General features: G+C 41.4%; 1 protein-coding gene across 5 annotated transcripts in view; it reads right to left on the reverse strand.

Annotated features, from left to right (window-relative positions):
• Positions 1 to 2,853: 2,853 nt before the first annotated feature.
• The window catches only part of WIPF1 (WAS/WASL interacting protein family member 1), a 121,498-nt gene continuing 109,952 nt past the window's right edge, over positions 2,854 to 14,399 (reverse strand). For all 5 annotated transcript variants that reach the window (XM_047722220.1, XM_047722222.1, XM_047722223.1 and 2 more), the window contains 3 exons: positions 10,489 to 10,701; positions 9,649 to 9,762; positions 2,854 to 5,911 (listed from right to left, as the gene is read on the reverse strand). In XM_047722220.1, coding sequence (XP_047578176.1) covers positions 5,856 to 5,911; positions 9,649 to 9,762; positions 10,489 to 10,701 — 383 coding nt within the window. In that variant the 3' untranslated portion in view covers positions 2,854 to 5,855. The remainder of the gene's footprint in view (positions 5,912 to 9,648; positions 9,763 to 10,488; positions 10,702 to 14,399) is intronic.

Genomic DNA, 14,399 nt, shown 5'->3' on the forward strand with positions numbered 1-14,399 from the left:
ATGGTGAGGGGATTAGGAAATAGAATGGAAGGAACTTTCACTGAGCACCTGGCCTATGCCTGTTATTTTGCCTGATGTTCTATTTATTTAAGCTCTGGAACCATTTTGTAGTTGAGGCGGCTTAAGCCCAAAGAGCTTAAAACACCTTGTCCATGGCCTTACAGGGAGCAAGTGGCAGAGCTAGGATTCAGATCCAGGTTTGTGTGTCCTGGGCTTGTCCTCTGACTCTGGGACGTGTCATTTGGCCTTTTCTTTCCACCAGATGGGAACAACAAAGGAAGCCAAGACTTGTGCTAGAGGTGGAAAGGATTGTCAAGAAGGGAGTGTGGTGAGGTGACCAGCATGCTGCTTGTTTATCGGTGCTCTGTGACTTGTGGTCTTACATTACTCATCTGTCAGACCAGGACGTGGGTCTAGGTGACCTGCCAGTGGGGTGACCCAGCCCAGTTTGCTCTGATTTGCACCATTGTGCCAAAGCAATAATTATTAGCGGCCCTATATAGAAGGTTCTTTCCAGGTCTTACTTTTTGTGATTTCAAATGGAATCTAATAATTCTCTGACGACTAAAGCAGCACGAATTTTCATTTTCCAGACCTACGAGGTATAAGGGACTGACATCATGTGAGGTGACCTTTGTCACCTCAATGCAAAGGTTGCTTTGCATTTCTGGTACAGAGAGCCTGCCTGCTGTTGCTTCGTTCCTCTACAAGTACACTAGGAAATTCCCTTCCAGTCAGTTTGGCTCCAGTTAATCTGGGATCATTAGATAAATATGTTTCCTGCTTTTACTCAGATCGGCTATCACTTATTGAGTGCTACAGTAAGTCAGGCTAAATACTGAGTGCATGATCTCATTTTTTAAGAACTTAAATTCAGTTAATGAACACATAATGTATTACTAGTTTCAGAGGTAGAGGTCAGTGATGCATCAGCCTTATATAATACCCAGTCCTCATTACATCACGTGCCCTCCTTAGTGTCCATCACCCAGTTACCCCGTCCCTCTCCCCACTCTCCAGCCAACCTCAGTTTGTTTGCTGTGATTAAGAGCCTCTTCTGGGGACGCCTGGGTGGCTCAGTGGGTTAAGCCGCTGCCTTCGGCTCAGGTCATGATCCCAGCGTACTGGGATCGAGTCCCACATCGGACTCCTTGTTCTATAAAGAGCCTGCTTCTCCCTCTGCCTCTGCCTGCCACTCTGTCTGCCTGTGCTCGCTCTCTCTCTCTCTCTCTGACAAATAAATAAATAAAATCTTAAAAAAAAAAAAAGAGCCTCTTCTGGTTTGTCTTCCTCTCTGATTTCATCTTAGTTTTCCCTCATGATCCACATATGAGTGAGATCATATGATAATTATCTTTCTCTGATTGACTTATTTTGCTTAGTGTAATACGCTCTAGTTCCACCTACATCATTGCAAATGACAAGATTTTTTTTTTTTTTTGATCGCTGGATAGTATTCCATTGTATCTGTATACCACATCTTCTTTATCCATTCATCTGTCGATGGGCATCTGGGCTTTTTCCATAGTTTGCCTGTTGTGGACATTGCTGCTATGAACATTGGGGTGCACGTGCCCCTTCAGATCACTACATTTGTATCTTTAGGGTAAATACCCAGTAGTGCGATTGCTGGGTTGTAGGGTAGCTCTATTTTCAACTTTATAAGGAACCTCCATTCTGTTTCAGAGTGGCTGCACCAGCTTGCATTCCCACCAACAGTGTAAGAGGGTTCCCCTTTCTCCACATCCTCGGCACCTGTCATTTCCTGACTGGTTAATTTCAGCCATTCTGATGGGTGTGAGGTGGCATCTCACTGTGGTTTTGATTTGTGTTTCCCTGATGCCGAGTGATGTGGAGCAATTTTCGCATGTCTGTTGGCCATTTGTTGCATTATCTCATTTAATGCATTTGTTAATGTTGTGAGATAGTTACTTACCTTGCAGATAAGGAAGCTGAAGCTCAGAGAAGTTTGCAACTTGGTAAGAGGTGAGGGCAGGTCTTCCTAATCTCTTAGCCGGTATGCTGTATTAAGATATGTATTCGGGGGCGCCTGGGTGGCTCAGTGGTTTAAAGCCTCTGCCTTCAGCTCAGGTCATGATCCTAGGGTCCTGGGTCCTTGTATCAAGCCCCGCATCGGGCTCTCTGCTCAGTGGGGAGCCTGTTTCCCTCTCTCTCTGCCTGCCTCTCTGCCTACTTGTGATCTCTGTCAAATAAATAAATAAAATCTTAAAAAAAGAAAAGATATGTACACATTCCAGCATGCACAGCAGATCATTTAAAAAACTATCAGGACTCCTAAATTCCCATTGGCCTTTCCTGTATTTATCAGTGTCAGTGCTCATCCTGGAAGTCTTCTTGCCCATTGTTCCCACCATCCATCTTTACCTTAGAGTAGAAGCATCTGCCTGAGGGAAACAGACAGCAGACTCTGACTAGGACGCAGGTTCTCAGGAAAAACAAACAAGGGACTAGAAAGTGGGTGTAAGGAATCCTCACTATGGATTGCTGCCACCTCCTCCTCTTTTTCTTTGCTGTGAGCTTGTCTTTCTTTCTTTCTTTTTTTTTTTTTTTAAGATTTTATTTATTTATTTGACAGACAGAGATCACAAGTGGGCAGAGAGGCAGGCAGAGAGAGAGGAGGAAATAGGCTCCCTGCCAAGCAGAGAGCCTGATGTGGGGCTCGATCCCAGGACCCTGGGATCATGACCTGAGCCGAAGGCAGAGGCTTAACCCACTGAGCCACCCAGGTTCCCCAGAGCTTGTCTTTCTTTACCAGAGTAGAAAACAGAAAACAGACACTTGCCTTTTCATTTGCATTTACTAGACAATACTTAAATAAAAACCACCAGTTGACACTCTTATCACTCTGCTTTTATTTATTGTCTGGCTAACTTACAAAGACACAGATGTCTAGGGTAGTCTCTACTCCACCATTTAAACTGTCCTGATGATATAGATTCCAAAATGTGCATGTTTACATAGTGCAGTGGTATGAAAAACATTTGTTTTCTTTTACTGTCCCTGACTATAAACAGGGAAAAATTAATTTTGTGCCAAAAAATGTTGGGCGCTTTAACAACCATCCCATTTCTGCTACTAAAATAACAAAATTGATATCACAAGTTAAAATATAAAGGCCTAAGTTTTTACAAATATGCAAATAATCTGCTGCTTAGACATAAAAAGTCGATTTCTTTCAAATCACAAAGTAAGGCACCATTGGATTAAACATTTTTCTTGGTTTCTACTAAATAAAATGCATAGTGAAATAAATATGGAACACTGAATTTTAATACTGTAACACATTTCAATATAAAATGATATGTGAATATTAAAATACTGTATTGCATCTTGAATACATTTATCTGGAAATATTATGGAAAAATAAACCCAAATGTAAGCCCTGATTACAGGAAGAAAATATTCATTTTTGTGATTTGCCATAGTTGAAGATTTTAGCATAGAGATTATTCAGTTTTGGATGCAATTAGGTTGCCAACTTTCAAAGAAAGGGTATAGGTGTATTAATGAAACACTGACTTAAATACATCCTAAAACTTCTCTCTCCTGGATGAAGAGCAACTTTGAGCTATGACTGTTTCAGACTTAGGATGATACCTACAAAGCTGGGATGTACAAAGAAACTGGCCATGCTTACTAGCCCTCACAAAATTCAGATCCAAATTCCTTGGATGAGACTTCCCTGCCACCATTTGCTAGGAAGGCCAGATCGCATCTTTTGTGAGGTGGCTTGTTAGGCTTTATCATAGCGATTTGTAACAACCATTCATATCTGCTCAAAGAATCCCAAATAAAATGATGCTGCTATAAAACCTGAAACATTCTTTTTGGAAAATACTTAGCCAAGTTTGTTATACCTTTATATTTCTTGATTCCCTTTGGGCAAAGGGCCCCAAATAACTATATGAAAGACAGATGAATGGTAGAGGAGAGGGGGAAAAACCAAGTTCTCTAACATACTAAGCCCAGGACTTTGGCAAGGAAAGTTATAAAAATACAATATATCCAAATGGGCAACTTCATAATTTATTAGCTATCCCATTTATTAGAACTCTAAGTTCTTTTGCTTTTATATAAATGAAACAATTATTTATTCTATAAATAGGAATCCTTCTTTCAAATTTTTCTTTGGATTGATTTCTTGTTAGGATCTCCTGGTAATCCATGAACAATACACTGAAACCATGATACAAAGTTTAAGTATACATATACATATGTGGCTGTGTGCTTTTAAAAAATAAGTAATGATAATTTTAAACATAATCAACCATATAAAACCATATAAAATGGAAAAATTTCCCCCCAAATCTATAGCTAGATTTAAAAGTCCCAGTAAAGTTTTGTAAACAAAATCATACAAAAAAAGGGCAAGCCTGGCTCATTCCTATGGTCCTTTCACGGAGCTTGATTTGCATAGATCCAAGGCAAGGGATTCTCCCAATGGAGTCAAGACAAATTCTCTTCAATTTGTTGTAGCAATCTCTCTCAACCCCCTTAAACATCAGATTTAGACGTATAGAGTTTTGTCCATCAACTCAAACCTGCTTCCTTCTTCCACGTTTCCAATTGGCTACCTTTTCCTGACTTTCCCCCACAGTTACAGAGCCTGCGAGCCTCCCCCGCTCAGAGATGCATGCTGGGCAGCAGAGGAAATGAAGGCAAGGCAGGGGTCCAATGGACAGTAAGCTCAAGGCAGCGGGCTCTGAGTCCCCAAGCCTTGGCTGGCTTTCAGTTTCCTTCTAATGGCTTTATTCCACGTGACTGTAAACCCTGTTAGATCAATTTCTGACCTTGGTACTTTGAAGCAACACTTAGATATACACATCAAGGAAAGACGGGAAATAGGGGAACAAAATCGAAGGTCAAGCTATCTGTTGAACAAGGTGTTTGGTCCTAACTTGATTTTTAGTTACTTTTTGAATCACTAAAATTCATCTTGCCTTTTTTGTTTTTGAAACAAGAGATTTTGCACTAGTCCGCATCTTCTAGACCTGTGCTGCCCGACCGTGGTAGCCACTGGCCTCAGAGGGCTGTTGAGCCCTTGAGATGCGACTAGTCTGAATGGGGAATGTGCTCTCAATCAATGTAGGTATGATACGCATGGGATTTTGAAGACTTGGTACCAAAACAGAATGTGAAATAGCTCATTAATAATTGTCACACTGATTGCAGGTTGAAATGGTAATAATTTGGGTATTAGGGTTAAATAAAATATATTAAAATTAATTTCACCTATTTTCCTTTTTTAAGGTAGCTACTAGAAATTCAAACACCGTTATATGTGGCTCACATTGTATTTCTGTTGGACAGCTCTGTCCTAGGGCTTATCTCAGACTGCCAAAGATTGGACATCCTGTAACTGAAAAATTTTATGTGAGCCCTGAGTGCCGCAACTTGCTTAGGTGGACTGTGGTTCCTGGAATCAGACAGAAAGCCAAGCATGCAAAAACGTCATGGAAGCAAATAGCTCTCAGGGAATTTAATGTTAGAGTCTGTAGCAAATTAGCACTGAATGTTTGAACTTGGTTGGTTGAAAGCTAGGACACAGTGCCTGTCTGCCACCTCGCCACAAGAGCCTCCTGACCCCTGAGCAGCCAGCACCAGCAGGCTGTAGCTGAAGCGAGCAAGAGCTCTGAGAATATACACAATATAAAAAGCTAGGTGCGTTTCTTTACTGCATTCCCACCCCCGCACACATATTCCCACATCACCCTCCCTTTCCCTACTGCCAGTACGAAGGGGACAAGTGAAGACAAGGGGAGGAGGGTTTTGCACCCTTGGAGAACAACAACAGAAGGAGCTCCCGGGCTCGGCTGGAGAAGAGCAGGCAAAGATCACCTTGGGATGGGAGGAAGTGGTGGGGCTCCCCTTTCTCTTCGGTTGGATCCACCTTGATGAACAAATAGACAAAATATAAATTTTGGTTAGAAAGCTTATGACCTCACTGTACAAACCAAAGGATGGTCACAAAAGTACCCACTGTGTCACCCTCTATGACCAAGGCTGTGAAGAACAGGCACACGTGGGTGAGAAGTAAGAAATGAAGGCAAGCGAGGAAGGATGTGACTGAACATTTCTAGAGACGGATGACCCACCACTGGCTCCCAAGTACTTACCCAAAGTTAAGAAAATTTTTAAAAAATTAGTTTTCTTCTTACCACATAGTATGTGTTTATTACAGATTTAGAAAATATGGATGGGGGGTGGTGCCTGGGTGGCTCAGTGGGTTAAAGTCTCTGCCTTCAGATCAAGCCCTGCATCGGGCTCTCTGCTCAGCGGGGAGCCTGCTTCCCTCCCTCTCTCTCTCTCTCTCTCTGCCTGCCTCTGCCTACTTGTGATCTCTGTCTGTCAAATAAATAAATCTTTTTAAAAAAATATGGATGAGCTAAAACAAAACAGAAACTCACCAATGCCTGTACCACCCAGAGATAACCAATAACATGATGTAAATACTTTCCATTTATCTTCTATATATAAACAGCTCTCTTTTTTCTTCCCCAAATAGGATCATATATTGTCGGTCTGAACATTTTCCAGAGCTGTTATTGTTGATACATAAAATTATAAATAACACATTATATTCTATTACGTAAGTATGCTGTATTTATCTAATCAATTCCTTTTTGTTGGACATTTAGGTATCTTCTGATTTCTCAACAATGCTTTTTTGAGAGTAACCGTCCTAATGGCTGTGACGCTGTATTTCATTGTAGTTCTGTGTGTATTCCTTTAATGATTAGTGATAGCGAGCATCTTTTCATGTGCTTTTTTGGCAATATGGATATCTTCCTCAGAGAAACATCTATGCAAGTAATCAACCCATTTTAAAAATTGGGTTTTTGTTGTTGAATCACAGGAATTCTTTATATATTTTGGATATAACTTTTTGATCAGATATATGACTTGCAAATATTTTATTCCATTTCGTAGTTGTCTCTCTGCTCTGTTGATAGTATTCTTTTAAAAGCTATGCATATTCATGGGTATGGGTACTGGGTTTAAAATCCATTCACAGTTTTTTAAATTCATTTTCCCCAAATCATTTCTTTTGAGGCTCTAACAGGTTTTAGGCATGAAGCCAGGTGCTCAGACACTGTGAGCAGATCTAGCAGGGACACATGTCAGCTGAGTGGGTCCATTGTGGCTGCTGCTCTGGGGGAACTCAGAAGTGGGCTGGCACTGACAGATTCTTCAGGAGGCATCCCAATAGGGATTTCCGAGACCGAACAAAAGCTCTGAGCAAGGGGAGGAGTTAGAGGAAGACACTGTCAGCTTGTTACCTTGCCTCTTCCTCTTGCCACCCCAACCGTGTCTTTTCTGGGTCCCACACCTAAAGAGAGACGCATCTGGATAGAAACCAGTCGTGTGTTGTGGGGCCTTGACCATGGTCGGCACCATGCAGGCTGCCCCGTGCAGAGCTGCAGTGAGACAGCAGGGCCTGGGGCTGCCTGGGGGCCCCGCCAGGCGGGCGCCCCACCCAGAGGCCCAGGCAGCTACAGAAGCAGAGCAAAACCACACGACAGTACTTTAGTTTTGTTACAGAGATGATCTAGTAAACACACAGAGTGCTAGAAATATTTAAAGCAAGTCTACAAAAACATTTTTGGGTACAGTGGACATTAATTCATCAGTTTCAGAAATATATTTAAATGCCCACCATATTTCAGGTTTGGGGCCACCTGAGGAAGATGGAGTAGTGAGAGGACAGTTCTTGTCCTCGCGTTGCCTTGAGTCTTGGAGACAGCAGGGTGGGGAAGGGAATCTGTTCAGCTATGAAGTTAAAAATCTAGAGGAGGGGGGATGGTTCTGTTACTGATTTAAATATGCAAAGAGTACTTACAATAGATTAAGAATGCTTATAAGAAACCAGGAAAAATATTTAGAGTCCATATGAACAAGTCCTTAAAGTGAATTCATTTGTTAGTGCCCAAAAAGGAAGAGACAGAAGCCTCTCTTCATCACACACACATCACACATATCCTCGAAGCTATCTGTCCCATGTGAAGACTTACTTTTCACTCTTGTATAACCTTATTATAGTTATACCTTTTTTTTTTATCAGCCATCATCTAGAAATGGAGTATTTTACATAAATGAGTTTCTCTAGAAATTAAACTTTTCCCTTTTCCTTTTAAGCAGCAATACTCTGTTTCCTTCCGGCATTTGTTTGTGGAAATTTTTCTTAAAACATCTTCTAATGTTCTGAATTCTTCAGGAGTGGCACAGAGCACAATGTGACCTGGTCCTCACAGCCCAACAGAAACTCCTGTGTTGTCCCGTGCTGTGATACAGAGTACAGTCCCGTATCCCTGTCTCTTTGACCTGAGACTGCCACCTGTCACATCTCCCTGAAGCCAATAATTTTGCTTCTCACCAGCCTTAACTGAAGCAGCTATGATTCTATGCTCTATGGCTGGGAAACATCCAGCCACAAAGGATTGAAGAACCGGGCGCTACAGAGTCAGGAGACTCTTGAGTAGGTGTACGGAGCTCTGCCTAAGGAGTGAGGACAAGGCTAGGGACAGTTACCCGACATGTGCAAATCCCACCCCCCCCATTTCTGGTTTGGGAATTGGGTTCTAAATTTAAAGCTGTTACAAGTCTGAGCCTCCTCAGTGATCTATGTGTGTTTTGTGCTGATTTTTTCTTTGTTCTAACCATTTATTGTCATGAAATTTCAGTTTCTCTATTTCCTCTTCTTGTTCCCATTTTTGTTTCAATAGAGGAAAAGTGATTCACTTCTTTATGGTTGCATTATATATTTTAGCAAAACCCAGAAAAAATCTAAATGTCCAATAATGGTAAACTAAATCACTGTATGTCGACTTGATGGGATACTATAAAATAAAAATCATGTGATAAAATGGGAAGGTATTTTACTAAGCAAAGTTATGTAAACCCCACCACCAAGAAAGTACACTCTACACTTAATAATGATAAATCAATAATAATTATATGGATTAAAAATGAGCAGAGAACCTGGTAAAATGAATATATGTGGTGATTTTATGGAGATTATATGGAGAGATTATGGGTATATTAAAATTTTCATGTAATGCTCTAAAATCTATAATCATCATATATTTATGACTTTATTATTATTATTTTAATATTTTATTTTTTTTAAGTAATGTCTGCACTCTAGGTGGGGCTCAAACTCACAACCCTGAGATCCAGAGTCGCCTGTTCCACTGACTGACCCAGCCAGGTGCCCCTGATCATAATGTATCTAAAATATCAAGGCAGTTGCAGTGAGTTTTTGTTATAATTATTAAGACATCTGACTAGTCTCAAAACAAGTAGAAGACATTTGTCCTATCTCAGGAATGCCAAAATGGGGAAGTCTGTCCAAACGAGCAAAGCAATACAATTTAACCTATTAGCAAACCAAAGTTACATTGAGCTTGTGATGACACGTTAAAGTAATCGTTTCTCATATATATTCTGGGTATCCCCATTTTCCTCATCACTTGTGGAAGGACAGTTAACCAGAATTTAGATGGCTCCATATGGGGTTCTCTGTCCCACTCCAGGCAGGAGGCCTGGATTTCCTAAATAACCCTCTCTCGTATACAACCCAGGCTATAGTAGAATGAAGCCACCTGAAGCCCTTGCAGAAATACTCACTCCGGGATTCACTTCTTGCCAGTTTACTGGGATAACTTTTGGCTGTTGGTACATATGGCTCTGGAGGTGGCAAGTCAGAAATGGGATGGAAGTAGAATCTGCTTTCCCACTCATCTGAGGGAGAGAAACAGCATCTTCAGTAACAATCTGCTACGGAGACTTACATAATGAAAGGACACAGAGAGCTGCAGAGAGCACTTCTAGTTTTATGCCTAGAAGTTTAGAGAAAACCCAGAAATGCAACAAATGTCACTGATCAGCGCATCAGTGAAATACGCTGGTCTGCGAATCAAAGCAAAGACAGATCTAAGTGACTTGAACTAGCGTGATTAGGACTCAGCCGGTCCCTCTTAGGACCTGGGGGCTAAAGTATGAGATACCTTTCTTCCCACCAGCGGGCCCAGGAATAACTGGACCCTTTAATAAAAAAAGGCAGAGGAAAGCCATTTAATACCTGTAGATCATCAGGCCTCTTGCCCCAGCAAACTGTTGAGAAAGGCAGGTAAGGTAGGTAATAAGAAGATAAACGACAAAAATGACATTTTTTTAGGGTTCTGGAATCTTCTAGAAAGTTAACTAAAATGAGACTCCAACAGTGAGAGAGGAAAACAATCAGCCTTTTTGAAAAGTGGAGGAGGTGGGATTACTACTTTGAATTTGAAATCATGGCAGTCTCTAATGGATAGATACTTAGATCAGAGCAGTGCAGTGTGCGAGGGTCAAAGAAACAAGAAATGTTAATGCAAACACACAACGCACACAAATTTACCGTTTAGTGGGTGCCCTGTAGCTTGAAAATATTCCCAAGGTCCCTTCCCCAGAGGACAGACCCCACCTCACCTTCTCCTGAAGAGTCTTGGAAGCCATTCCTAATCGATGTTGATGGTGGAGGTGGGGGAGGTGCCCCGGCACCAGGCCTGTCAGGAGGAAGAGGAGGCCTGGGTCCACTCCTGGGACTATCTACTCCACTCCTGGAAGGCAACTGCGGGGTGGCAGGCAGGGCCCGAGATGTGCTGCCGTTTCTGCTTATTGGAGGGGGTGGTGGGAGAGGGCCTGGGACAGAAAAAAAAAAAAAAAAAAAAGACAACATTTAGGGCAGTATCTTACATCCTACATTACTATTATCATGTCAATGTGCAGTTATTGAGCACCTGCTGGATATATGCCCTATAATTAGAGCTTATGGAGAAATAGTGGAAACTTTCTAGGAGATTTAGCCAAGCAAGGAATAAGTACAGATAAACACAGAACTGCACATATGTACACATGTTGATATCGATAGCTAAATGGCTGTCTTGGCTTTGGTTGTACTGAGATTAGAGATGATACGGTTAGGTTGAGAACAGATGATAATCTGTTTATACTGACAACTATATCCTTTTAAAAACATTTTATAATCCTCTTAATTAGTTACTGAATTACTGTGATATGATACTTAGGAATAAATGCCATTTAGGAAAAGAATTTAAAAAAAAAGAAGAAGCTAGTTACGAAGTTATTTTAGGTCTTCAGAGGGACTAGGCTCTTTAAATGCACGGTAGTGGGCGCCTGGGTGGCTCAGTGGGTTAAAGCCTCTGCCTTCGGCTCAGGTCATGATCCCAGGGTCCTGGGATCGAGCCCCGCATCGGGCTCTCTGCTCAGCGGGGAGCCTGCTTCCTCCTCTCTCTCTGCCTGCTTCTCTGCCTACTTGTGATCTCTATCTGTCAAATAAATAAATAAAATCTTAAAAAAAAAATAAATGCACGGTAGTGTTGCTAATTACACAAGCATGCTTCTGTGATGCATGCGATCTGTTTCTAGGCAGAAGCAGCATCAGGAAATCAACTATCAATCGTGCTGAGATTGGCAAGAGTTCCTTTTTGGTTCTTTCTCTTTGGGGATGCGGATTAGTCAGTGTGCACGGCTGTGTACTCTGATCCTGACCCTGAACAAGCTGGTTACCACATGGAACGAAACTCTCTATATACAAAAGAGTACCAGAGAGTCATCTCACAGCACTCTTGTCAGGAATAAGTAGCTAAAAAGCAAATAAAAAGTACAATTTAAGTCTCCGAAACCATTTTAAAAAATTGCAATGGTAGGGGCGCCTGGGTGGCTCAGTGGGTTAAGCCTCTGCCTTTGGCTCAGTTCATGATCTCAGGGTCCTGGGATCGAGCCCCGCATCGGGCTTTCTGCTCAGTGGGGCGCCTGCTTACCCCCTTTCTCTGCCTGCCTCTCTGCCTGCTTGTGATCTCTCTGTCAAATAAATAAAATTTAAAAATCTTAAAAAAAATTGCAATGGTATGGTATAATTAGAAATGTTTAAGTTCCTAAAAAAAAAAAAAAGAAATTCTTTTTGATAATACAAAAGAAACCTGTCCTCCTTGTCCCATCTTCCAAATTCAGAGGCTATTTAGGTTATAAGTAAATTAAAAAAAAAAAAAAAAAGAACTTGAATCTTCCCATGCAAATCAAAATGGCCTTAGTAATTATTCCTGGTCTTCAGCAGTGTGCTTCTCTTGCAAGATGCTGACATTTATGTAAATACAACATCTTATGGTACTATAAATATAAATGTCTTTTATTAACTACAGATTCAGAATCCACCTAAAGGACCTTAAAGTGAACAACCCACCCATCGCATGTATCCCTGCCTGGAAGTCTTGGCCCAGACAGCTGATGGAGGTAAGAGGCATGTCCGGCCCTGGGTGGTTGGTCTCTCAAGGAGTCTTCAGTGCTTCTCCTGGTAGGGTTTATTTATTGCCCCATCTGTTTGCCATTGCTGGGCTCCCAGTTGGGAGGAGCTGATTTACTGGGGGGAAAGTATCTCACATGCTGTGGGTTAATTTCACTGGTACTACCAGCGCACAGCTGTCACCAAGCGCGAACTAGACTTCCAGTATTATGGGGCCTGATCGACTTGCTCTCTCTTTCTCTCTCTCTCTTCAAGTAAATGTTCATACTCCTAACTCTTGAACCTTCCAGGACGCCTGCTCCAAACCTAGGCAAGCATAATAGATAAGAAAGCAGATTACACTTTTTTTTTTCTTTTGAAACAGAGAGTTTGCAGAACTCTCTAAGGGGAAAGGGAGAGGGAGAATCTCAAGCACGTTCCCCCATTGAGCAGGAAGCCCAGTGCAGGGCTCGATCTCACAAGCCTGAGAACATGACCCAAGCCGCAAGCAAGAAACAGATGCTGAACTGACTGAGCCACCCAGGCACCCTCAGGCACCCTCAACTTCTTGTAATAATAGCAACAAACTATCATTTATTTAATGCTGTTACAAGCTAGGAATTAAGATAACCACTATACGTGCTTGTCTCGCTTAATTCTTACAGCAACCCTGAGAGGTGAAGGGACACAGAAGAGGCTGCTGGTGTTGGAAGGGTAAAAACCTCAAGTCAGGTTTTGCCAAGACTCCAAATATGTCAAATTCTAAAGCCCACACTCCTAACAATAAAGCCAGTCCTCCTCTCAAAATACAGATGGCCCTTGATGACCTCTCATAAGATCCTGTGGGAATGAAAGTTGGTAGAATTTTCTAGAGGTCAGTTTGGAAGTACCTATGAAATTTATAGATTACTAGGCATACCTGCTCACCAAAATATTCCATTTCGAGGAATTACTCCAAAGGAAATACACAGAAATGTGCAAAAATATTTAGCTACAAGAATATATTCCTTGCATTATCTGCAACAGTAAAAATCTAGAGATGGTTTGAATGAATAAAGGTAAATGTGTAGGATCTAATATTATGCAGCCATTAGAAGTCAGGCTGTACAAGAATAGTTTATAATCCTATCAGAAGATGTTAATGAGATTGATAAATAAAAAGCAAATAACCAAACAGTATGTATACTGTGATACTGATTTTGTAAAAACATAAATATATGTTTATATATATATGTATATATAAACACACACACGTTTTACTTATTTTTTTCTTTTTTTTTTTAAAGTGAGTTTTATGCCCAAGTGGGGCTTGACCTCATGACCCCAAGATCAGGAATTGCATACTCTACTGACTGAGCCAGTCAGGCACCCCTCTCAAAACATACATTTTAAGAAGGCTGAAAGGATAATTAAAAAATGTTATGATTATTTCTGGGTGGTGGTGGTAGGATTATAGATCATTTTTGTCTTCTTTATACTTTTCTGTATTTTCCATAATAAACAGACAAGACTTATATAATCAAAATAAATAACATTACAACTATATGTCACAGCCTGTCCTGTTTTGGGGAAGATTTAATCTGTTGACTTGTCCATTTGGTAGAACCATGCAACTGCTGCTTAGTCACTTTGGGGGAATACCACTAGCTGTTGGATAAGAAGAAAATACTGCATTTCATTCATCTGACTATCTGTTCTCGTTTGTTCTCTGAAGACTACTTAATGAGATGCCATGATGTGTAGGGATTGGATTGAAGCGACTGGTACTAGCTTTTTATATTTGTTGCCTACTGTCTGAGGCCAGAGCAGTTTGAAGTAGTGCTTCTCAAACTTTGCAGCACATTATAATCACTGGGGAGCCTCCAGATATCTTGAGGCCCAGTCTGTAACCCAGAGTAATGAAACCAGAAACCCTGGGGAAGGGACCCAACATGGTTTTTAAAGCTCTCCAGGTGATTCTAGCCCATGGTCACCTTTGAGGATTACTGACTTAAAGAGTGGTGTTTAGGGGTGTCTGGGTGGCTCAGTTGGTTAAGCGTCTGCCTTCAGCTCAGGTCATGATCTCAGGGTCCTGGAATCAAGCCCCGCCTCAGGCTCC

The sequence above is a fragment of the Lutra lutra genome, chromosome 3, assembly GCF_902655055.1.
Source record: "Lutra lutra chromosome 3, mLutLut1.2, whole genome shotgun sequence".
NCBI classification, from domain to species: Eukaryota; Metazoa; Chordata; class Mammalia; order Carnivora; family Mustelidae; genus Lutra; species Lutra lutra.